Source organism: Apteryx mantelli, chromosome 3 (genome assembly GCF_036417845.1).
Source record: "Apteryx mantelli isolate bAptMan1 chromosome 3, bAptMan1.hap1, whole genome shotgun sequence".
NCBI classification, from domain to species: Eukaryota; Metazoa; Chordata; class Aves; order Apterygiformes; family Apterygidae; genus Apteryx; species Apteryx mantelli.
Genome location: NC_089980.1, coordinates 99,502,012 through 99,527,929, shown reverse-complemented (window position 1 = coordinate 99,527,929; position 25,918 = coordinate 99,502,012). Strand labels below are relative to the sequence as shown.

The 25,918-nt window shown below is 38.7% G+C and overlaps 1 protein-coding gene across 6 annotated transcripts in view; it reads right to left on the bottom strand.

Annotated features, from left to right (window-relative positions):
- Positions 1-25,918, bottom strand: part of SNX14 (sorting nexin 14) — a 61,484-nt gene that overhangs the window by 6,147 nt on the left and 29,419 nt on the right. For 4 of the 6 annotated variants that reach the window (XM_067294031.1, XM_067294029.1, XM_013948928.2 and 1 more), the window contains 8 exons: positions 24,476-24,502; positions 20,489-20,621; positions 11,773-11,974; positions 10,828-10,911; positions 10,592-10,692; positions 10,171-10,282; positions 7,979-8,019; positions 7,683-7,802 (listed from right to left, as the gene is read on the bottom strand). In XM_067294031.1, the coding sequence (XP_067150132.1) occupies positions 7,683-7,802; positions 7,979-8,019; positions 10,171-10,282; positions 10,592-10,692; positions 10,828-10,911; positions 11,773-11,974; positions 20,489-20,621; positions 24,476-24,502 (820 nt within the window). The remainder of the gene's footprint in view (positions 1-7,682; positions 7,803-7,978; positions 8,020-10,170; positions 10,283-10,591; positions 10,693-10,827; positions 10,912-11,772; positions 11,975-20,488; positions 20,622-24,475; positions 24,503-25,918) is intronic. The other 2 variants (XM_067294032.1, XM_067294030.1) reach the window with 2 other exon arrangements.

The window sequence follows — 25,918 nt, the reverse complement described above, 5'->3', positions numbered from 1 at the left end:
ACCAATGGCCTCATCCTGTTCCCCTCTCTGGTTGATCAGGATGAAAGCCCAGTGGAATATGTATACATATAGGTACATATACACATATATACAAATATGGATCCCTCCAGTCACTGGCTGAAGTTATGCAGTAATTCAGTGCTTGCAAAAGGGAGAGCCTAAAGAAGTGCAAATCAAAACCTGAGTCAGTAGCAGTAGCTGCCCCGGACCACTGGTCTCTCTGTGCCTCACGCACAGACCCGCAGACAGGTGGATCTCTGGTAGCTGGTCCAGACTTATGGCTCCACCAGTTGCCAACCCCCAGGCCCCGCGGTCCCCCCGGTAGCTGGCTGCACCTCCTGGACCCTCTGGGAGCCACTCACAGGCCCTCTGCTCTCGCAGTACCTGGCCCAGATCTACAGCTGCTTCGATACCTGGCTCCCAAGCCATTTATCCTACTCGTCGGCCAGCCTGGCTCGGTGTTTGCTAGCGCTCACACGCTGACGCACGTGCCACACAACACACGCTTCCTCCAGGCTCTCCAGCTGCTGGCACTCTGGGCTCATGGCCCCTGGCCAGGGGCTGGCACATACAGACCCCTCGCTCACCCCGTCTCTCTGGTGGTGGGCGCCCCAGGCACACGGGCCCCTTTGACCCATGGTCCCCCATGCCAGTGGCTGGCACTTAGACCTCCAGACACACATGCACACAGGAGAGAGCCCCACACCCAGGAAAACAAGTAGAAACAGAGTTTAATGAGAAGACAGGACAGGCTGGGGGGGATCAGGCGCAGGGCATGGCCAGACAAGCGTACTGACCAGCAGCCTGGTTACTTGCAACCAGCCCCTGTTATCTTTTTATTTACCTGTTGCTCCCAACCCACCTTGATTTCTCCCTTTCCCTGTCTTTGGTTCTTCCTCTAAACTTCACATTATAAGTCTTGTACAATCCCAAGATGTTCTTCCTTTGCATCCTGTAATGAATCCAATACCCAACGGCAGTTATCCCCGCACCCCAAACTGTGGGCTCTGGCAGTTGGAAAGGAGGAATCCTCTGAGCCCTGAAACCCTCCAGACTCATCAATCCCCAACAGCAGCAATTAGCTTATTTTATATTTTCCTCAAAATGGAGCATCTAAGGATCGGAAAGAATTTATGCAAAAAACTGATATATTATGGAAAAAAGCTTAAGAGTTTATGCCAAGCTCCTAACAAAAAATATCCCAGGGCCAGAAGCGAAAACAATGTAATTACAGTATTGCCTAGACTGAGAAGACTCCTAATCACACAGAAAAGAATTTTCTGTAGCACTCCCAATTTAAAAATAGTTCCAAGGAACGACTAGTAATTTACTTATACCTGGTTTACTTTGAAAAGTGTAATTCTCTCTGTAAGAGATAAAGCCATAAAACATCTGCATCACAACAGGCTCTAAATCATGCAAGTGTCTAAGCAGAATGCTCTCCATTTTCAGGAAAAATTGGACTAGGAAATCTGACATCACTCAGGTTTTGACTTGCACTTCTTTAGGCCCCCCTCTTTTGTAAGCACTGAATTACTGGCATTATTTTTACAAAGTTCACTCAGATCAAACAATACTAAGCTATTACATAAATTACATGAAGGAGCAAATATGGTTAATGTATTAGTTGCTGACTGGTATCCAGGAAAGTAACAAAGCCAAAAAAGAAGAGATAATTAATCATGCCTACTGTATGCAAGTTTGCCTGGTATGTTGTTTAAAGAATGCTATGTAAACTGAAGTCTACACACCCCCTCAGTACTGAAGCTAGGACATTGGAAGATTGTAGTTGAATTAGTGGGACTTAAACAAGTGTCACTGATTCTTTAGATACCCTCACAAGCTGACAAAGGTGATGCATACTGTGACAACTCAAAGTAACCCATTGTACAATGTAGATAAAGTTTCAGAGTCCATACAACCCAAATTAAATCATTAACAGCAGTCCAACGGGTGATGTATAAAAAATAAGATGACTATCTTAGGGTAAAGCTTTTTGATCTCCAGAAGTTATTTTAACTCTCACTGCAAACTAGGAGTGGTTTAAATATCTTTCGAATATGGTATGTACCTCTGCACACAGATAATGTCTTGCACCTTAAGTATAATGGTTCCTTGTTCTTTGACAGGCTTTGAAAGCTTGTTCTCTCTTGCACATGGCATTTCAGAAAGCAACAGTTCATCAATTTCTGCCAAGGTTACTGAGCCTGAACACTTTTTATAAAGCATATACTTTGTACTGTTCCAGTGTAAGTGTGTACTCTACAGTCACTAACAATGCACGTTGGAAGCATGCAGCAGCCACAACACAATGAGACATTACATCTCTAATATTTTGTACTTTCCAGTTTTTCAGCTCAGAGGAAAGTGAAAAAAAATTGGATATATAGTACAAGAGTGGAGATTATACTCAGTAATTTAGATAAATATAAGCACATGATTTTGCCTTTAAATGTTTTTAAATTTTTAAATGCCAATGTTTAAATGTTTGTTTTAAATGTTTCTGCTCATTTTAAAATTTGAGACATGATATAATGCTCACTGTTGTAATTACACTAAAAAAGACAAGCAAGACAAACTCCCATGTTATCAATACCAAGATCTTTAAGAGTAAACAGGAACTGTGATTATAACTCTGAAATATTTTTAAAATGGCTTTCAGGAGGGGAAATTCCATGTAAAGGTACTGGCTAATAATGGAAGTCAAGCTCTTGAAATTAATAAAACACAAAAGAAACCTTAAGAAAAAGACCAACATTAAGAAAACACAAAGAAAAAGACCGAAGAAAACTGTTGTACAACAGACTGACTATTCTACCTCAATGGAAGAAGCTAAAAAAATAAACCTGTGTTCTCACAGCAAGTGTCTAATAGAAAAAAAGACAGTTACTCAACTTGCAGTAAGTGCATATGCACAAATCGACACACACACATTCTGTAGTAGGTGTGAACTGCACAGGAACAATATAATTCTGAACAATATCCATAGCCAAAAGAATGAATATTCCAATTCTTTTTCTGCTCACTTGCACTAAAATACAGAAGACTATACCAAAATGGTAAGAAGAAAGAGTTTATGTAATGTCTGAACCACATCAGTTAGTGTATAGGAAAGCAACTGTGCTTTGCTCCACATAACTATGGATAAATATATACTATACTGTCAGTGGTTCAAAAACCGCTCCTATTGCTGTTGACAGGCCATTGCAAGCCAATGGAACAACGCCTTTGTACGCATATTTTGTCAATGTATGCATCAGCCAAAAACTCCTGACTGTTCTCGCGAGCCTGGCAAAAGTATGTTCTAAGACTAGCTGTTTACAGATAATCCGAATAGAAACAGAGCTGAGGAAAGACAGAAGTCTCGTCGGTGCCCTTAGATGGGGCAGCTACTGGGGGGGGAGGGGGGGGTGTTGTATTTTACCAGCAAGGTTGGCAAGTCTTTCTATCTGGTGAAGCTAATACAGGATAAAATCCAATTGCTATTGGCTGTACTGAGATTGGCTACCCACACTCATTAAGCATTTGTAACTAAGTCTTTCCACCAATATACCAGGAACATTCAAAAGGAAGAAGCGTGCAAAAATTCCTTCAGTCAGAGAAGTAGGCACATTTCTGATTAAACTTGGAGCTTTCATCTGCCCCGACAGACTTTCAGGCATTTTTTAGCCAGCCTGTTAATGAAGAGCTCGCCTGGGTGTACTCTGTTCATGGCGATAGAGCTGGCAGTGCAGGAGCCCAGCAACGTACACTGAGCACTAAGCACTCTTAACAGATTCCAGCACGTTGATACTGGAGTAAACAGATCTGTGTCAGATTAGGTATATGGGATTACAAGTGGCAATACAAGTATCAGCTGAAAATCTACTCCAGCATTTGACAAAAATTCTGTGGTCAACAATACTTTTGCTATGAGATTACATGTTCTTCTCAGAGATGGGCACTTAGAGAAAAAGTAGCCAGCATATCAATGCCCTGCCTTGCCTGCTTTTTCAGCATCTACAAAGAACAGTTGTGCTGCAACCTCATCCATCTTCTATCTCCTTTTTTTGCACTGCCTGTCATATATATTCACTGGCTCCATACAGGTAACTCACACAACGTCATTATTGGTACAAAAATTTTGCACACATATCCATCACTGACTATTGGGAATGGATGACTAGGCAGATGACCCTGAAGGATCCATTTAGGGCTACTGCACAGTGCTTATATAATCACTAATAAGTAACATGGTACAATAGGAGTGAAACTGCAGACTGAGGACCTGAAGTCTATGCTACATGAATTTTTTTTTTTCCTTTTTGGGGGGTAGGGGGTTACCTCAGTTTAGCTTTGGTCTGGTCCTTTGGACTGAACATCCCTTAGTGCCTGCATCCCTAGAGAGCATTTTCTATTTTAGTTCCATCTGAAGGAAACTCAGTTCATAAGCTCCAAAACAGCTCTCTGATATGAATCAAGAGGTAAGTGGAGATGCTCAGGAGATTTGCTTCCAAAATGCACCCCTATCCGAACTGAAATGGTAAGGCAGATGAAACCAGCGTGGCTTACAAATCAAATCCAAGAAGTGACAAAGCGTAAATGGGATGGTGCGCTGGTGCATGGCACAAAGTTTTTCCCAAGCATGGCATGACTTGGGAAAGAGAAAATTGGCTTCCAAAGGAGGCACAAACACCCCAATGGATCGGCAAGAAGGCTGAATTTCACAGCGTGCATGGGAACACTCAGTAGAGGGCAGAACACAGCATAACTTGGGTTATCAGGCTTCTGATAATTACTGTGGTTGTGACTGTGTGTGCGCTGCCTGAACCGAGAGATGGCAACTTCATGAGACAGCAGTCAGCCCATCAATGCCTTGTACATACACACCTCTGCTGGTCAAAATTTGTAGTGTAATTTGAGCATAAACAGATCTAAGAATACTGAGTATCTGGATCATAGCACTGTCTTCCAGCATCAAAGCAAAGTGTCTTGAGTGCCCATCATTAAATAATAAACATATCTCTGTAGGATATACTAAAGGTTGAAGCTTTCCTTGTATTTAAAGCAAATAAGTCCCATAACAAACAAAGATTTCTTAAGAAATTCTAAGATACACATAGAACCAATTAGTTATTCATAAACTATGAAACTAGGATAAAGTTGTTTAAAAAAACAGTGAACTTCAACTCTTGCAATAGACGGTCAGAAGGAATAGATGAGCTAGAGTTAGCCTCATCTTTTTAGGTCCTCTGCACAAAAACATATGTTACATGACATAAGCACATACTACAGGTTTGCCAACATTGCTGGGAATACGTCTTGACTCAGACTGTGCAAACCATGTCTCCAGTGGAGTGCATACATGCACAGTGAGTCAGTCAGTGGTGATTAGGAGTTTCCCCCACAACACTATTTCTGAAAATGAGGTATGGAAAACATAAGCCAAGCTAGTAAAGATCTAAACTTAGTCTAAAAAACCTCAGAATTCCAAAGTGAAAACTGCAGCGTGGACAGTTGTTTTCTTTCCTGGGATCACCAAGGCTGAAAAAAATTGGCAAGACCTCATTTCAGAGCCGGAATTTCTGCTCGTGTTCTTTTACGAGAATAACATACTGATGCTTCAGAGAACGAGTTTATATTTTAATTGAGCAATGCCATATAGTTTTTTTTTAAATCTTTTACAAATCCAAAATGGTTTTGAACACCACTTTAAACAATTATTTTTGATCTTTTAAAGAATTCTTTCAAGCAAAGAACTCTGTTTTCATAGGAACTTGTCAAAGTGCAAAGCTTGCTGCTCATTTTCTTTAAGTATGGTAAATGCATTAAAATACTAATGTTAGTACTTCTTAGCAGATTATCAGTATAGTAGAAAATTAACTGATTGTTCATACTATGCTGTAGCTGTCCGCTGTTTTATAAAAAACATCTGAAGAATTATGCATGCACTGTTTCTAGCTCAAGTCAAAAACTCTACACCTGATTTTTAAAACTACTGATACACTTATACTCCATTGAATAGACAGCTACAGCAGAGTATCTCAACCTTGAAAAAACTGTTCAAGGTAAGAAAGGACTTGAAATACAGTCTACTAATTTTGTGTGTGCACACGCATGTGCAAGCGTGCGCACGCACACACGCAGGTAAACTAACACTACAATATTGGCTGTAGTAATTTACACTTCAGGTTTAGAACATGAAATCTAATCTAATTAATATATCTAACTGCTATTGTATTTAATCAGCATAAAAGTCTTGCAGTTGCAAATTTTGTAAATGTCTTAATACTGTAAAAAGAGCCGTACTGGTGGAGATAAAAAGGTCCATTTTTTCAATGGCCCATCATCAACAAGAACTATAAATGGCTGCTGGGGTAACAGCAAGAAGAGAGCAAGCACATGAGGTACTTTCCAGTAATACTTGCCCAGCCTCCAACTATTTTCAACTCAAGAGAATTCAAGAGCTGCATGCAGTTTCTCTGTAGGTATTCACTCTGAATATATTTCCTTTTTGTGAATTTGTCCAGTCTCACCTCACAGTTGTTTAAGCTTCTAGTATTCACGTCACCTTTTGGCAAGGAGTTCCACAGATCTACTAACCAACTGCAAAAACACTCATCTTCTGTTTTGAACCTGGCTCCTACCAGCTTCATTTAGTGCCCCTCTATTCTTGCACCGGAAGAGACAGGAAATAATCTTTATCTCCTTGTCCTCATGCTATGCATTATTCTTTAGACTGTGATCATACATATCCCTGATTTATCACTTTTTCAGACTGAAGCGTCCTAGCTGACTTAGTCCACTTTCAACTCCTCTTCTCAAAGCAAATGACATAGTGGAAAAGTGTATCGTACTGAGTGTTCTTTTGCAATATATTATACCTCAAGCGTACACAGCTTAAATGACCGGTCCAAAATCATTCCAACTCTGTAACAGGGAAATAAAAGGACCTTGGATTTCCAAAATCCTAGTCCAGGAACATTAATGCTCCTCTGTGAATTCCACAAAGACATTAATGATCTAAAACAGTAACACAGAAATTTAAAGACCAATCTCTCGTTAAAGCCCTTGAAGCTAATGGAAGCTTTTCCAATAAGTTTACCAAGCTCTAGCCACAAATGCAGGTGGATTAAGAAGGGAACTACCTTTTACTAAAAGGAGCTAAAAAGTCAGAATGGAAGCACTGGGCTTTGCCAGTAAAAATGTCAGAGAGCGCAACTGTAGTTAAGACTTATTACACAAAACGGGCATCAATGAACTGTACACAAACATTTCATTAAAGGCAGATAAACAGGTACCACCATTTTGACAATTTTGGCTTATAGCCCTTTGACAACCCTTTTAAACACTGAAGTTCTTCAAAAAGGAAGTTGCCTTATGGTATTAAAACATTCCCCATTTTACATCTTTGCTTTCCCTCTTCTTTTCTCAGTATTTCCCAGGCTCTCTATTCCATTTCCTCACCTCCAAATCCAATCAGAATTAAAAAAAAACAAGTCAAAAAACTCATTCACTCTAAGATGTATACAAGAAAAAGGGAAAGTTCTCTGCATGTCCATTCCTTCTCTTGTATGAAAATATAAGACAAAAATAGTTAAGCTGTTCTATTTATGGCTTTTTCAGTTTATTCCTTGCATCTTCAGATTAAGGTCAATTTTCTCCACTTCTGTAAAGTGGAGAAGGAAGAAGATTTACTGTACCTTCTTGTTGTTTTCAGAAGTTGGACTGAGAATGGTAAGTTCTGGCCTACTTGGTTTAGGCTTGGGAGATTCACAGGAGTTGATAAAGTTCATGATGAATGGCTCCAAATGCTGACCTTTCTGAAATAAGATATACAGTGAGTGACCTGTCAGTTATATAACTATGGGGCTTGGGGGGGGGGAATCTCACCACACAACTGAGTTTCCAAACAAATTTTTGATTAGCCTGTAAGTTAGTAAGCTGGTAAAAGTAGTCATTGAAGTTAAAAAGTTGGCAACCTGAAAGACCTACTCACCTCTTTAATCAGCTTTCCTGGAACAGATTTTATAATTTTACCTATAATTAAGAACAAAAAAAGCCCTTCTGTTATCACTGCCTGATATTTAAGATAGCACAGCTAATAACTCTTTCCATCTTTCTTCCATTTTTACATCTTTTATGTTGGCCATTCAGACTTTAAGCTCTTTAGGGCAAGGACCACCTCTCTGTATAAAACTTTATAAATATTTGTTGAGACTTCTTAATATAACAGCAACATATCATGACAAATTACTAAGCTACAATAAGCAAAAGACTTCCTGCTCTACCACATTTTGCGTGCTTACTGTCTAGTACTTCATTGAAAATAATGCAATAGTTTAAAAAAATGTAGCTTTTAAGCTGGCATATAAAGTTGTGAAAATAAAGTTTTCTACATATCCAGCTTTTAAGTAACTGAGTGCTTAGTACTTTGCAACAAAAGATGCTTAAAATATGAAAATTATACAGATGATTATCTGATTATTTAAAAAACAAAGTACCCTAGGTCTGCCTTTGTTATTTTTCTACAGGCTTAAAAATAATAGCTATATCTCCATTTGTACAACTGGATGGCACTGGTGGTTAGATAAGAAATTCTGAGAGGCATCTTAGGGAGAGGGAGACAAGTTACCAAAGGAGATGTAAGCAGAGCAACACGCTCAGGCTTAAATGTATCTTCACCCAAGATAAGGATTATTTTCAATTATAGGCACCAGCATAGGCACAGTTTACTCAGTGTCTAATTTCCTCATCCTTCATAAACATTTATCACAGAAGCTGCCACAAAAATTCAGATTCTCCTCTTGCCTGAAAAGATCAGCTAGTCTGGAGAGACTCAGGAATCATGCAGTCTTGAAAATACTCGTAAGCAAAGATTTACAAATTGGACAGGCTACAGCTGTGGTCCTAAAAAGCAGCTCTTCTGTATTGATCAGGCTATCAAAATATGACATAGTAACTTTGAATGCTGAAGAGTGAGAGTGTCCAGGTTTAGTTTCATTTTAACCGCTACAGTTACAATAATGTTTTTCTTACCTACATGTAAACACTAGATTTGGAACTTTCATATGTAAGTATGTACATAGGAATGATCAAATTATAATAATAAAATTATTCATTCTCACAAAAAGTCCTTCTGAAATGTTGAAACTTATTAAAATGACATTATAGGAGGAGAGGGAAGCACTGGCTCTCTAGCATAGTGTCAGATATGAGATGCCTTCCCTTAAATGCTCTAGTTATATAAGCTGTCTTGAACAATGTGCAGTTGCACCAACAGGGGAGGTTTTTGTTTGAAACAAAACCAAACCCTTTAACTGGAGGATGACCACGGAAATCTCGTTCAACAATTTGCTAGCGTACTAACAGCACGACGGCCCCAGCAAGCTCACCCAACGACCAGGAGAACCACAAATGCAATAGCCCAGTTCATTAACAGCTTTCCTGGACCACTCTAGTGCCAGAAGCACAAGTGCTGTAACTACATCATGACAGAACTGCCACGAGGTAAACACTGTCAGCTCAGGCACACTGTCATGTGAAAGCTACATTCACAGCCAAACTCTAAATTCACATTGCAGTCCACTTTTTAGATTCACCCCCAAGAATGGCATTAGGCCTCAAGAACTTCTCAATTGTTTTTTCAACAGGTCCATTTGGACCTGTCTCAAATTCTGTAAAGTAGCTCATGTTAAAAGAGGTCCTAACACTAGTTAAAACTAAAAATATTAAATATTGCAATTTTCAGATTAAGTTAAACAGATTTTAATCAACTAAGATCCAAAGGTAGATTAAACTAAGACACTGTTTAAATCATCATTAAAAAAAACAGACAGCTGTAAAAAATGACTGGCTCATCCAGACTGGAGTTGTACCAATGCTATAAATCTTCTTGAACTACAAAATTTGGTAGAGAAATCTTATCACCTTGTTTGCTGACACAAAGGTTCAAAAGCAACCACTTAATTCCCCCCCCGCCCCCCGTCATATCAAAATGTCCTTTTCCTTCGAGGAAAAAATACCAGCATATCTTGCTCCCTGAGCTATGATTTTAACAGCTGGAAGGAGCAGAGTTGTTATTTCCAAATCCAGATCCTTACACAAGAGTCCATCTATACATTACTACTTTCATTCAATCACAGTATCTATAGCAATACCATTTGTCGCACAAACCAGCATATTACATACCAAGATTGACATCAGGCAACATTTTATCAAGAAACTGGGTCTCTCCTCCATTAGGAGACAGGAAGTCAGCTAAAAGCTGGCTGTTACTTAGTTCTGGATGTTGCAGAAGTTTCTTTGAGGTACAAGAAAAGAAAGAGAAGTTTAAGTACTTTAAAAACAATCTTTAAAATCAGTTTCGCTACAGCAACAAGAGACATTTACAAAGCATTATGTTACTATAGATATTAAGTGTCTTTTGCAAAATATTTACCAGTTTTCAGTCACATGAAACTTCAACCATAAGTTTCATTTGTTCACATGAACCATTTTTATAACCCTTCAAGTTACTTGGGGGGAAAAAAAACCACTTAGAAACATTCATTTATTAGTTTTGTATCATTAGTTTTATTAATATGCTCTCCTCCAGAAGTTTGTTTCATACCTGCAGATATTCCTGAAACTCCTCCCTCTTGGATTTTAAGAACTCATAGTTCTTGGGGCCAATGATTCTCTTTGAAGGAAGCTGAGCATCTGGAAACGTACCTAATAAAGGTATCAAGAGATTTAATTATTCTTGAAGCAAAACAGACACTGTTTTCGTTATTTTAAATTTCAGCTCAGTACTGAGAGGTAGTCTAAGCAGTGGGAAAGTGGCTTTCCAGAAGATGGGGAACATACCATGAAATTCTGTTAGCTTTGACTCAAGCACATAAAATTCAAGGTATCTCCTGTAGACAGACCAGTGTTCAGGTTCATGCCCAACTGAGGGGAAAAAAAATAAAACAGCAAAAACATGTTAATGTGTTAAAAAAAAAAAACTGGCATCAGCAAGGAAGTTATCATCTCCTTTAGTGGATCCCTAAATTCTAAGCAATGGACCACTTTATAACTTTAGAATTCATTAGGGATGACTATGCTACATCTCTTTTTGAACATTTAACCGATAAGTTACAGAAATATTACTTGTTGAATACAGTTCCTTGCACCATCAGCTTGAACCCTGATCATTCTTCTTCCTGAAACATATCACTAAATAACTCTTAAAGACTTTCTGCTTGTTGTGGAAGTGTTAGTTTCACTAATGTAATTCCACGCAGACCTAGGATGATGTTATTCTTTCCACTCAACAGGGATGTAATGCTATCTAGACACTGATAAACTACCGGTAAGCCAGAATGTTTCTTGATTACGAAAACATTTTAATTTGTATAAGTAGTACATTTAAAGGTTACAGAAAAAGCTATTTATTTGACGGTATTCCAAACCAGGAAATTTTTGCATGTCAAACCACATACCTAAAATGTATTCACTACTAACAGCATTATTAATATGACTATATTTTTGAAACTAAAATGATGTTCAAAGTAGGTGAATAAAAAAAATAGGCCAGATGTTCATTAATATGAGTCACAGGATCTTTTTTTTTTTTTTTTTCCTGGAAAGAGGGTAATTCCCAAGCTTTGGTGTGAAGCCTAAATGAAACTGATTCATTTTGAGGAGTCATTCCCAAGTTGCAAATAATACATTTCAAACACATTTCCCCAGAATTTTTAACTCATTATTTCAAAATCAGAAAAGCATGCGTGTACAACACACATTTTATTTATCCACAACGTTGCATACCTGCCCTTCTGTCATTTCTCTCTACATCAATACAGAAGACAGGAATTCTCTCCTTTCTGTCTTTTTTTTCCAAGGAAGGATCTTCAAAGAAATCTACATATGGGATGCTGATTTTCCACGCAGCAAGGTTGCGGGGTGTATTTGGAGTACTAACAGCCTCCTCAGGAGAATCATCTTCCATTACCATAACACCTTCCTCAATCTGTAAAGATTTAAACATCAAATCTACAGTTCTATTTTCAATTGGTTTAGTGTACCTTTGCAAATCATACCTATGATAATGAAACATAAACGAGTCTTTGTAAATGAAGTATGCGCTCAAGCTTACTGACTGAGTACTAAAAGAAAAAGAAAACTTTTTCTTAATGGAGAAATGAGGTGGAAAAATTACTGGTTTAGGTCTATTGTAGATTAATTTGAAATGAGCAACTTTTAATGAAATGTGAAAAAATATATAGCATAATCAACTTCCATATCTGATACTTCACAATAAAAAAAAAAAAAAAGATAAAGGTATTGCAAGATGCACATGGGAGACTGCGTTCCAGACAGACTACCTAAGTGGCTCCTGTAGGTAGCCAGCTTGAGTCCAGCATAGATCTAGCTATACTGCATTTTCCAGCCTACTTGGACAAGACTGAAGATGTGAGCTTACCAGACAAGGCACAACAGCTCTCTGAGCACATTGAGACAGAAACCAACGGTGTACCAAACTAACAGATCTCCCATCCCTGGAGCAGAGTGCAATGCAGGGCACTGTAGAGGCATATAACTGACTTGCTCTGCAAGATGCAACACAGCCAGGATTGTGACTGAACTATTCCTTCAGCTGAGAGCTAGTTTTAAGCAAAGCCATCATAAGCATCAGTTCCAGCTGCAGCATCACACTCCCAGAAACAGATGCACCACAGAACAATGTAGATTTAATCCTTGCTGGCTGTGTGCAGGGCAGCTCTAATGCATTGAGCTCATATTCCATGCCATAAAATGTAATAATATTTTTTCCATACCCAGGCTGACCTTAGAACCAGTGCCATATGAGCACTGAAGAAATTCTTTAAAACTCGAACAGGATTCCCAGTGCCACACTGACATACGCTTTATGTCCATGATACTGCTATTACAAATGGGGTAAACTGCCCACAGATAATGCATCATGAAACTACCACACAGCATACTGAATTCTCAGGTCCTAGAGAATGACAAGGAAAGTTCTACAAATCTTTTAGGACCATAAACATAAAAATTATCTCATATACCTGAACTGAAAAATCCACACTTAAACAGATAATCTTGAAAAGCTATTTATTTCTCCAAACAATAATTAACCTGAATCTCATCTTCACCACGTAGAACAAATAAGAACAAAAAAGTAACCTGAAGCATGAATACGATTTTTACAAATGAGGAGAGAGGGACTGTGAAAAGGAAAGGTGGGGCTGGTCTTAGACTTGAGTAAGAGACAAAAGTAAAGCAGAAAGAGTTTGAGAGATTAGCTCTAGCTAAAACTACATGGGGGAAAAAAAGCTATCGTGTCTTCACAAGTGTAGGAAGTAGGTTAAGAAAAAAAAAGGCAGTCATATTTCTTTATAAAACTCAGATCGTTTGAATCTAATCTAGTCTGCTGCCTGGCAGCAAAAGCTTCTAATGGCAGGTCCTGCCATTTCACCTGCCAGACAAGGGACAAACTGCGGAGCTCGACTCGGAGCTCCACAGAAGTCCATCATTCTGCTACCACTGCTGCCACCAGCCCGCACAGACTGCAGCTGAAATCAGCACTTAGCTCTTCTCACTGTAATTTACAGAGCTGAGATTTATATTCAGATAATAGTTACTGTAAAGTGCATGCGACAATTGAAAAGTAAATTATTTTAGTAAGCCTCATACACATCCACACGTTTGAGAGTGTTGTCATTGGTTCAAATTAAAATAGGAGATTTTAGTGCATGAATTTACAACACTTGAGTACCTCCCAAACTAAAGAAAATTGAAAAGCATGAATCTAACTTTCAAGTCATTTCCCCTTAGCTTCGTAATTTAAAGTCAAATTCCCCTCAAATGCCAAGCCTAAATGACTTAATAAGTTTTCCATGTATGGGGATAATCCTACTAATACATTAAGGCAATACAGCATCTCTGAAATAACTTCAGAAGTTGCACATCTGGCTCCTCATGTACCAACAAACGTATTTTGGATTTGTCTGCACTACAACATTCACATGGTCATGACTCAACTGCAGCTGAAGCATGAATTGTTCAACACACACGAGTAATCTTTGTTCAGTTTTAAGCTTTGCCTTCACATAATACTGAAATGACCCTCAAACTGATTACAACGTGGACCATTGTCTCTCAAAATAGATTTCTGTAGATCCACTAACTGAATCCCTTCTTTTCAAAACACTTTTATGCTTCCAACTACCCAATTTACTCAATGAAAAGAGAAGCTGTGACAGGCAAAGAGCAATCTCAATGGCCAATCCACAGAGGTCACACTCAACTAAGAAGGTTCACAGTTTGAGAGCTAAATCACACACTGTGCTGCTTTCACAAAGCAACCAAAAATAAACTGAGCCTGAAATTAACAATGAAGGTTTACAAACTGCAGGACTAGCTTATACCGCAGAACAGAATAAATGGGACATACGCTTTCTGAAGAGCAACAACAGGGGTGTGAGGGAGCTTTACATATACCAGGTCTTCTGTATGAAGTCTTACGCTCATTTCCCCCTCCCCCACACTTTAAGTGGTTGTCACAGCTGGATAAAAAGAGCAGAACAATGGTTCAGAATAGCAAATTCAAGTAAACAACAGTTTAGTTTCTGCAGGATGGGGCAGTATGAACTGGGTATGATTTACACTCAGTCCCATAGCCTTTGAGAACAGAGCTACCAACACTTTATAATCCATCCTGACCATATCTGTATATTGGCATTAACACTAAATACACAATCTCCACTAGAACCTCCTTGCAAGAATGCAGGATCATTCTACAAGCAGTCAGACTTACCTGATTCTATAGTTTTTGACAAAACTAAATGCTTAGGCCTGACTTCATCAAAACTCAACTCTTGCCTGCATTTGCTAATTCCTTTCTTTGTTCATTTTACCATTGCTTGCAGCTCTCATCTCCTAGTATTTACTTAGTTTCAGACCCTGGACTATCCTATTGGTTGACACAGTGATTACACCAGTAGTACTGCAAAGAGTTAGCATACAGGTAGAGCAGGTACAGGTCAGCGTTGTTCTGAACTGCTCACAAAGGGGCCATAACCTCCCTGTCCATCTTGTTCGCTTGGCCCTTTTGAGGGCTGTATTAAATCAGCAGCAAGTTTTCACACACTCAAACCTCTTTTTAGCAGATTCCTCACCTGGCTTCTAGCCTAGCTGTTTTTGGTAACAATCCCATGCAAATTGCCAGGCATTTCCACGGTGCCTATCAGAACGTTTACGTTAACTGTAGGCCAGAAAGCATGAATTTCTGGGGGGTTTTAATCCTCTTTCTAAACTAACCCATAACAGTTATGGGTTGCCTTAGTCTCCTTCCACTTGTTTTACCCATCTAACTGTAAAGCCACAAATCCAGGTCTACAGGTCTTCTTGCTGCCCTGGGATCAATCCTTGTGTTTAATATGGAGAATATCTTTAGCTATATTTAAATTTAGCTGACAAAGATTGAGTCTGGTTTTATGGAATTATTACTATCATGTCAGCAGCTTACAAAGTTGTTTCCCAGAGCCACAGAAACCTGCTAACAGTTTTCTACCCCTATGTGGTTTTCTCAGACTAAATGGATCTTTTTTCTACAGGATCTACCTGTAATCAACATGACTGTCGAAAGGGGAAGAAGGGGGAAGAAGGGGGAAGAAGGGGGAAGAAGGGGGAAGAAGGGGGAAGAAGGGGGAAGAAGGGGGAAGAAGGGGGAAGAAGGGGGAAGAAGGGGGAAGAAGGGGGAAGAAGGGGGAAGAAGGGGGAAGAAGGGGGAAGAAGGGGGAAGAAGGGGGAAGAAGGGGGAAGAAGGGGGAAGAAGGGGGAAGAAGGGGGAAGAAGGGGGAAGAAGGGGGAAGAAGGGGGAAGAAGGGGGAAGAAGGGGGAAGAAGGGGGAAGAAGGGGGAAGAAGGGGGAAGAAGGGGGAAGAAGGGGGAAGAAGGGGGAAGAAGGGGGAAGAAGGGGGAAGAAGGGGGAAGAAGGGGGAAGAAGGGGGAAGAAGGGGGAAGAAGGGAGAAGAAGGGGGAAGAAGGGAAAAGGGGGAAGAAGGGAGAAGAAGGGGGAAGAAGGGAAAAGGGGGAAGAAGGGAAAAGGGGGAAGAAGGGAAAAGGGGGAAGAAGGGAAAAGGGGGAAGAAGGGAAAAGGGGGAAGAAGGGAAAAGGGGGAAGAAGGGAAAAGGGGGAAGAAGGGAAAAGGGGGAAGAAGGGAAAAGGGGGAAGAAGGGAAAAGGGGGAAGAAGGGAAAAGGGGGAAGAAGGGAAAAGGGGGAAGAAGGGAAAAGGGGGAAGAAGGGAAAAGGGGGAAGAAGGGAAAAGGGGGAAGAAGGGAAAAGGGGGAAGAAGGGAAAAGGGGGAAGAAGGGAAAAGGGGGAAGAAGGGAAAAGGGGGAAGAAGGGAAAAGGGGGAAGAAGGGAAAAGGGGGAAGAAGGGAAAAGGGGGAAGAAGGGAAAAGGGGGAAGAAGGGAAAAGGGGGAAGAAGGGAAAAGGGGGAAGAAGGGAAAAGGGGGAAGAAGGGAAAAGGGGGAAGAAGGGAAAAGGGGAAGGGAAAAGGGGGAAGAAGGGAAAAGGGGGAAGAAGGGAAAAGGGGAAGGGAAAAGGGGAAGGGAAAAGGGGAAGGGAAAAGGGGAAGGGAAAAGGGGAAGGGAAAAGGGGAAGGGAAAAGGGGAAGGGAAAAGGGGAAGGGAAAAGGGGAAGGGAAAAGGGGAAGGGAAAAGGGGAAGGGAAAAGGGGAAGGGAAAAGGGGAAGGGAAAAGGGGAAGGGAAAAGGGGAAGGGAAAAGGGGAAGGGAAAAGGGGAAGGGAAAAGGGGAAGGGAAAAGGGGAAGGGAAAAGGGGAAGGGAAAAGGGGAAGGGAAAAGGGGAAGGGAAAAGGGGAAGGGAAAAGGGGAAGGGAAAAGGGGAAGGGAAAAGGGGAAGGGAAAAGGGGAAGGGAAAAGGGGAAGGGAAAAGGGGAAGGGAAAAGGGGAAGGGAAAAGGGGAAGGGAAAAGGGGAAGGGAAAAGGGGAAGGGAAAAGGGGAAGGGAAAAGGGAAAGGGAAAAGGGAAAGGGAAAAGGGAAAGGGAAAAGGGAAAGGGAAAAGGGAAAGGGAAAAGGGAAAAGGGAAAAGGGAAAGGGAAAAGGGAAAGGGAAAAGGGAAAAAAAAGGCATAGCACTCAGTCAGTTCCTCTTACCTGCACTCTGGGCACCTCTTCAAAATCTACCACAATAGGCAATCCTGCCACATGTTCTAAAATCTGAATCCTTCTCTCTTCAGCAGCTCACTTTTATGGTTACTGGGATCCTGCCTTAAGTCATTATTGAGGCTTTTAAATTTGGCATTTGTCTGGCAATTGCTTGACAGTCAGTAGAGGGAAATTCTTTCAATGTTCCCCTAATATAAGGAAGGTTGTCAGAAGGTTGCTATCCATACTGATGCTGATTTCATTCACAGTGCTGAGTCAAGTGATCATGCAAATTAATTACCACTAGCAAACTACCTCATTCTTACCCAATATTACAACTACCATTTTAAACCAGAAATATTGGGTTTTCTGCCATTACATTCACTTTAAAGGCATTCATCTATTCTTATAATTCTTTTTTTTTTCTTCCGATATACAAATGTTAATAGAAAATGTGCAACTTTCCTGCATATGGACAGTTTAGGAATAGTAAACTTGCAGCAATTTAGTGTTTTCTTTTGACTTTTCTTCTTTCCATCCACGGCTACCAATTGAAAGGACTTTGGTATTTCCCAATCTTTGTCTAAAATGCCTTGAGTAAAAATGCATCATCCTCCTTCCTCCAGAATTCATTTAACAAAGGAATGTGAGACGATGCTGAAATTAAAACTTTTCATTCCTGCCTGAGCTAAGACCATTCCGTGAATCTGAAATCTTTTCTCAGTAAGGATTAGACTCTAGCCCATTCATTGTCCATCTCTCTCACTGAAGTTGATAACTTCTCACAGGAGCTCTAGCACAAAAACATGTTCCTTCTAAGAGCTCTAGCACAACTGCTTCAATAAGCACATCAAAAAGTATATATCAAGAAATCTCTACTACCTTAGCACTTGGTGGTGAGGTCTACCGGCAACAGAAATATGTTCAGGCTATCAGTAGATCTTTAAACAGGTTTGAGAAATTTTCTTAAATACTTTTTTTACGTGAGGTCAAACAATCAAAAACTTGTGAATATTTAAGTAGTCCATTTTGCAAGACTTACTCAGAAGTAAGTGTTTAATAAAGAAGCTCCCTGTAAAGCACAAGAATGGCTAGTTTCAGAACAAGTTAGGGCAGACTTCTGTATTTGACCTAAGTTTTCAGCTTGATTCCACTGAACCTACAACTGAATAGCAGGGATGACACATTAGTTTCCCTGCATGAAAAATTAGACTTCGACTTCTTTTCTCCAAAGATTTCACCTAATTAATCCATAATGACTAATTTCTTTCTCCTGTGCTTCTAAGCACTTTTTATGGTGCTCCTTATTCTTATCCTACGATCAAAAACAATTCTGGTTATAAAAAAAGGCAACATGTTAGTGAAAACAGATAAATGAATTCTGCATTTTGTGTTCAGCATCAAAATAATTTTGTTTTAGGGAGGAAAAAAGTCAGTATTCTCATCAACTCAAATATTTTGCAAAAAGCCATTTCAGTTTCCACTCAGATTAACGTCAGATCAAATTTTCTACAACTAAATCAACACTGGAACTGGCACCTTATTCCACTTACTTTCAACACTTACAAGGGATGCTCTGGAAAAAATAAAGATGGATAAATAATCTAGTTTTGGAAGAGAATTTTTAAGAGGATACTACTTCTAAGAGAATAGACTGCTACCTCAGCGCTGTACGCAAAGCTGCCACCAACACTGGAAATGGAAACTTGTAAAATACTTTAACCTACACCTCCGCTATGTTAGTATTCAGAATGTCAAGGTAAGATGCATAATTTTGAAAATGTATTCTTCAAAAACTAGACATACTAAGAAACATTTTTAAATAATTCTGCTTTGCTTGGATAGCTCAAACTTTCAAAAATTAAAAGGGAAACAAGCAGCTATATTGTTTCTGCTGAAATAAGATATAAATTAAGATTGAAGTTTTTCTCTCCCCAGGAAAACATGCAATCTCTCTCTCGTGTGGATTCTTTAGGAAAGTGCAAGCTCAAACTTCAGCTTTGTTTCTCAGCTGGGCTATTTCAAAGGGTCTCTCTCCTTAGCACCAACAGCAGTATAAGAAACTTTCAAAAACTCTGAGGCCTCTATTATTTGGCTGATGTTAACAAAATTAAACAAATACATTCAAAAGTTTAGAGGTGGAGCATTGGTTGGAGGAAAGAAAATGACAGAGATTGCCTAAGCCTTATTTCCAGAGAAAAGAGGTAACAAAATTTTGTATTATATCCTCTGCTTAAATTGGGAATTATATTTCCACTCCCCTTGGCTAGCAGAATCTGAAAGCAATGTCAGGAAGACAACCTATTTTCCTTATCTGGCCTCCTAAGAGAGAGGAGGAACTTAACTTTCCAAGAAAATAACTGCAAGAGTTCTACTCACTTAAAGACGTGACTTGTATGAAAATTTAAAGAAAAAGATATTTTGTTTACAGGCTAAGAGGAGAAAAATGGTAACCTAGAGTTGTAAGTTATGGAGTCTTTCCAACCATCTTCTGAAATGCAATTCTGAACACAATGAATAATATAAATTCATTTTATACTTTCATCTTTAAGCTGTGCAAAATGAGCAAGCAGTTTATCAAGGTAATAGATACTTAGAAGTTGTGCTTGGTGAGAAATAGGTACAACAGTTTGTCAGTCACTTAAAAAATCTTTTGAATGGGCAGAAACACTGAAATCCATGATTATCAAAAAAAATTCTGACCCTCCCCCTTTTTTTCCCCTCATTTTCCATATGTCCCACAACTGTGCCTCAAATACCAATGTCCCAAACAATAATTCAACCATTGGCTGTATTCACTGTTGTTTAGCATGAAAGAAAAGCTTCAGCTGCAGGAGACACCCAAAACAAATGAAAAAGGACTACTGGCTCATGACCTTGAGAGAAAACACTACATCGCAGGCCAACGTCATAGCAATTTCTCCCATACTGCATCTATGTTTTTAAGGAATTGTGGCAAATTTGAGATGAATGGGCATGTCCCATGTATACCACTTTATCATCTAGAATTATAAAGAGACAGAATAAATTTTTACAGAGTAAAATTAATGAATTAATTGCTTACAGAGGTAATTCATTGCTTACAGAAACATCTGACAGAATGACTTTTCTAAGGAAGACATTACTTTTAAAATTTCTCTCTACTCGAGCAATAAGTGCAGAGGTACACTACCTAGGAGGATGTGGCCTTGACTTATGAATGAATGAATGCAGGGAAAATGAGGCAATTTAATTGGAAGCTGGCACACAATCCCTGCAGTGAAGTAAGACAACAGAACACACAGAAACTTAATAAGGAATGAAATAACAAAAAATCAAGATTTAAAGACATATGTAAAATTTTTACTCACAAAATCATCTTCACCTTCATTTAAGTTGTAGTTAGGCAGCATAGCTCCTTCCATTGCAGAACTCTTGAATACACCTTTTATTTTGTTGCCTATTCTGCTGATTCCAAATGATTCTCCTCTTTTCTGTGTGGTCCTAAGATTACAGAAGCCGAAGTTTACAGTACAAGGCATATTATGTAGCAGTTCAGTAAGTCATTGTACATCATTTGGAGATAAGAGAAACAGCTGCATAAACAAGTAGCTGACATATTTACAATTCCACTTAAGTTAAAATAGTTTATGGCAAATTTGTTTGTCCTTTAACTGATCAGCAATATCTTGAGTACTCTTAGAAGAGATATGGCATTACCATAAGCTTAATCATGACTTAACACTTACACTCGTATTATTACAGTAACGCAGGACAAGGAATAAACAATTAACTATGCAAAACAATTTTGTTTTGACATCAGAAACTGTTACAGGCACGCATACCTAGAAGAGCACTAACTCTGTCCCTTTCCATGTATTCTTGTATTTAAACATTTATCCACTGTTGCCAAGTACCATAAATGGCGTATTTAAAATGTATTTTTTGCATAACATCCCAGAATTTTACAAGCATGTATGATGCAAGATACATACAAGCATTAAAGACAGACAAAAGGAATGTGCAAGGAGCAGCACTGAACATGAGAGAAAACAGATGGCGACTGAAGAATCTTGGCTTGAAGAGTCAATCTGCCTGAAAGATGAAAGTGTTTTAAAGTATTGTTCAGAAATAAAGCAACTTATGATAAAGCATCCAAAAAGCAACAAGTTAAAGAAAAAGAAAGAAAATTTGGGCAGGAAGTGCGCTCATTAGTGAGAAAACAAATTTTAGCATTCCTATGCCCTTATACAAAACCTGACAGGGAAGACTATATCGTGCATAGAAATGCAAGTTGGAACAAATTCCAGAAAGAAAAATGCTTCTATTGAACACAGAATTAACCTGATACTACTTACATCCATACAATACATACAGTTGATATGGAAGTTAAAAATCAATAAAGTGAATTGCAGAACCAAAGACGCAAAAGAACTTAACAGATTACTATGATCCAAAGGATAATTAGTATTTTAGAGGACAAAAACAAAAACCATAATTGAACACTGTTTTTCCTTTAACTGAAAAAAATAGTAACTACTACATTTAGCTGCTCAGGAAGACAGAAGAGCAGGGACCAGCAGGTAAAGCATCTTCATTCCCCATAAAACTATACTGACATCGCCAGCTGCTGACTCAAAATTGAGGGTAGGAGGGGTTTATTAAAGGAAATAATCTTCCTGTTTATAATAATATCCATTCTGTGTACACATAACTAAAATTGCATAAATTATCCACTGTTCTTCCAAATCTTTTGCCTTTTCTATCCCTTATTCATTATCAACTCCAAAGCAGAGACAGGCACCATCTGTCTTTGCTATCTTTGCTATCTCTGCTAACAAAAGATAAGGTTGCCTGACCTAGTATAAAGCCTTGTTTGAACAATTTTACCTGTTTTTTTTAAAACAGCTTTTCCTACATTTTCATCAACTGAACTTTCTTCCGTGTTGAGTACCTATCTGAATCTTGTTCAAGAGCTTAAACATAGGACTAGCAAAATATGAAGAGTGCTCAGACAAAACTAGACAGCTTTCTAGAAGACTAATAAGTGAGACCACTGGCTTGACTTCTCCAGAAGTTTTCACCATTCCTGTGGGAACTCGCACAATTCTCAAGATTTAAAAAAAAAAAAAAAAAGTACAAGCGTAGAGATTTGATAGAGCATCGCAGTCTTAAATTTCTGAAAATTCTTTTTGCACTGATCATGCTCTAGCTGGAGGCAGAATACTACTTCACCAATAACTGCAGTACTGAGTTGTATGGGGCCAGAATCTAAACTAATAGCTAGGAACCACCATCTCCTGCCCTACTGCCCAAATTTTGGGCCCAAAGAATGCACCTAAAGGATTCAGAGCAACCCCTAAACTGGAACAGGAATAAAGTGACAAACATAGGATGGGATACTCTTCACAAGGAGAGAAAGAAAAATTAAGAACAAGGATATAGGTGAATAAGAGGGGACACAAACACATATAGGACAAAGTATGGAGGGAATATGGGACTGGTCTGGCAGAAATCCTTGAACAAGCACATACAGCACAAGCTAGCTTAAATGAGCATGGAAAAAGCCTGGGGAAGTTGGTAGAAACAGATATACAACAGAATGATCAAAGCTGAAGAAGTGGAACAAAACAAAAAATGATCAGGAATCAGGATGAAAGGCAGAGGGAAGAGACAAGACGAGGATATGGTCAGGTTCAAGGCACAGGGAAAGAAAGGGTTAAGTTAGAGGAGAGGTGGTGGCCAGTTTGGAACAGAAATCAAATCTTCCAAGTCTCACCACTCTGCTACTGTCAGCAAATATATATGAAACTCATTGGCAAAAGTTTCCCACTCCCTCTAGTACTGATCCACATAACAGCATTAGTAGATCGTCATTCTATAGTTGCTTTCCTGGCAGAGCTCTGTGTGGAGAATCTACAGGTTCCAACATTCCTGATGAATGATGTGATGACAACGGGTTGGAATATATTTTTTCAGTTTTCTTTCCTTCTTTTTTTAAGCTTCAGAAGTCACGCATGCATAATGTTAAAAATTACAATTGTCAATCACTCAAGAACTAGGAATTGCTGAACAAAAACTGCATTAGTGCCACTGCGCACTATGGTATTGTTTCAATTGTGGATGGTTGCAAAATAATTTTCCCACAGGATCCATGCCTTGCTTAGTGCACAGAACAGACCTTCTGAAGTGATCAGTCAGGGTTATGCAGCTGAAGAAGCTGTTGTCTGGTACTTCTCCTCTCTTCTCCCCCCGCAGCTGTTCACAAGTTGTATATATCATCAGACAAGCTAGATTTTTACAAGCACGTGAAATCAGAGCATTATTTTTTTTAGGCTAACTTGGAACCCTTACACACAATGAGGAGAAACGGTGAGCACATATGGCTGCACCTAAAAATCAATAAACTGCACTTATACTTCAAATGTTATTTATTGCTTAGCACTCTAGCAAGCTATAACTCAGTACGCTAAACAAACATAAAACAAAAAGTTTCTTTGTACCTTGATCCCCAATCTGTAACATGGAGATGATAATGTTCTCTCAAAAGTCAAGAATGATACGAGACATGTTTGAGACACTGATGCTCTACTGACAAATTCTAAGGAACAGCCCATGATGAAAAAATTGTTTTCTGAGTTTGGATATTGTGTATTTAATATGGCACAGATAATGAGAAAACAAACCATTGAACAACTACTAAGGTATTAATAAGCAATTAAGCGATCACAGACTACCCAGAGCATGAATGAAGAAGATAATTATCAAAAAAAAGTATGCATTTTAAGCATGTGTTGTAATCAAAACTACAACAGTCACAAGGCTGCAGAGAGAACTAATTTGGGCGATTCCTATTTTTGAGTGTTTGACTTTAAACCTTACAGCATTCATAAAAACAGTTATATTTGCATGCGATGAAAAGCAATGGTCATATCGGACACATCTATGCAAGACAGAACAAGCAGCTAAAGTGGATGAAACCTCAAATCTGGAAATGTGATAAGGAGTAGATAAAATTTTGGAAAACTGATACAGAGTAGCTAGCACACACAGGCAAAAAATGCTTAAAGTTATGCAGATGTATTTCAAAACTAATAATGGACAAATAGTTAACAGCAAAGAATAATATATTGCAAACTTGTGAAAATTAGTAATTAAGCAATTTCTAAACACTTGTGAAGAAAACATGAGGAGTAAGCTTATTTTGGGAAGAAATGCAATTTAGTCCAGAGAAGACATTTACATGTTCTTAAAAATAAAATAGCCAGTTAACTGCTGTTATAAAGGCTGTGTGATGTAGGCATGATAGATGCAGTCTAGCTAACAGACAACATTTATTGAGTGTTAGATTGACTTACCGAAAGTCATCCAAACTCAGGCTACTTCTGCAACAACAGGCATATAAACTGCCTTAGAACCCAGGGGAAAATAACATAAAAAAAATCCCAAACTTGAAAGACCTATCCCAAGCAAAGCTGAATAACCTACAACCATCACTATAGATTAATCAAAAAAAATGGTACAAATAAAAGTTTCTTACCTAAAATCTTAGAAAACGAAATTTAATATCCAAGAGTTACTAAAATCACCAGTGCCTGCACATTTGATTGGCATAATCACCTTTGAACTAAAAACCTCAGTCATTAAAACTTTAAAGCATTCACTAACATTCAGCACAAGCAGCTACCAGTTTAAAGAAAATGTTTTAAATTCTTAAAGCTAACTGTAGTGCTAAGCTGGTAGCAAACTTTTTCTATAATCTGTGTTCAAAAATCATGTGGGAGTCTAGTTCATTTGGCCAATACAAAGAAAAGGCTGTCAACTTATTTTATACAGTAAAAATCTCTGTATTAGATATAGTAAAAAACCACTACTATAAACTCAGAATGTAAAGGTCTCTTAAAAAAAAATAATGGATTTTAAGAATGGTCATCTATTTGACATTCTGCATAACTTGAGTCATAGAATCAATATGCCAGCCATCAACTCAGTAATTCCGATAGGAATGTTCAAATGTACTAGCATAAATACAATCACTATACACATGGTTTGTCTTTAGTTCACAGGAGCTACTGAACTCTGGACAAACTGATACATCATATAGCTTATGGGATTTAAGTTGTCACATTTCAGATTTTATTTTAGAAAAAGAATTGATTCTAAAGCATCTAAGGCACCTTCTTCAGCATTGTTAACTGCAAAATTGGAAACATAACCCAGCGAATGGAAACTGATGCTGACAAACAAAAGCAATTACATTGCACACAATTGCTTACAGACTTCTAATTCTGTAGGTTGTATTCCTAATCACTCCCCCAAATTGTTAATATCTCCTCCTACTTGGGCCCTCACTTGAAAAATGTTTTAATTTTATTGCACTTCCAAAGATGAGAAATCAGAATGCTTCTATTTCTGTATGTCGTCATGATGCACAGAAAAGCAAGGCAAGTATATACCTATCCAGAAGTCTGGGAAATTATACCACATAATGGCTTCTTTTTTTTCTTCCCTGTTAGGCTTGAAACACAGCATGCCTTTAAGTAATATATTACAAATATATAAATGAGAGAGAAATAAAATTCTTGTCCTCTCTTCCATATGCCCAAAATTGAAGTCACCAGAATTAGAACTTAAAACGTAAGTTTTAATTGGCCATATCCATTAAAAATGAGGTAAAAAATACCAATTATAGAGTTAAACTGTTGACAACCACTGCTCAGTTATCAGGACATTCCCAGTGCGACTTCTTAAGATTCCAAAAATACTTGGGACTTCTCACCTATTACCTTAGTAGTTTGCAT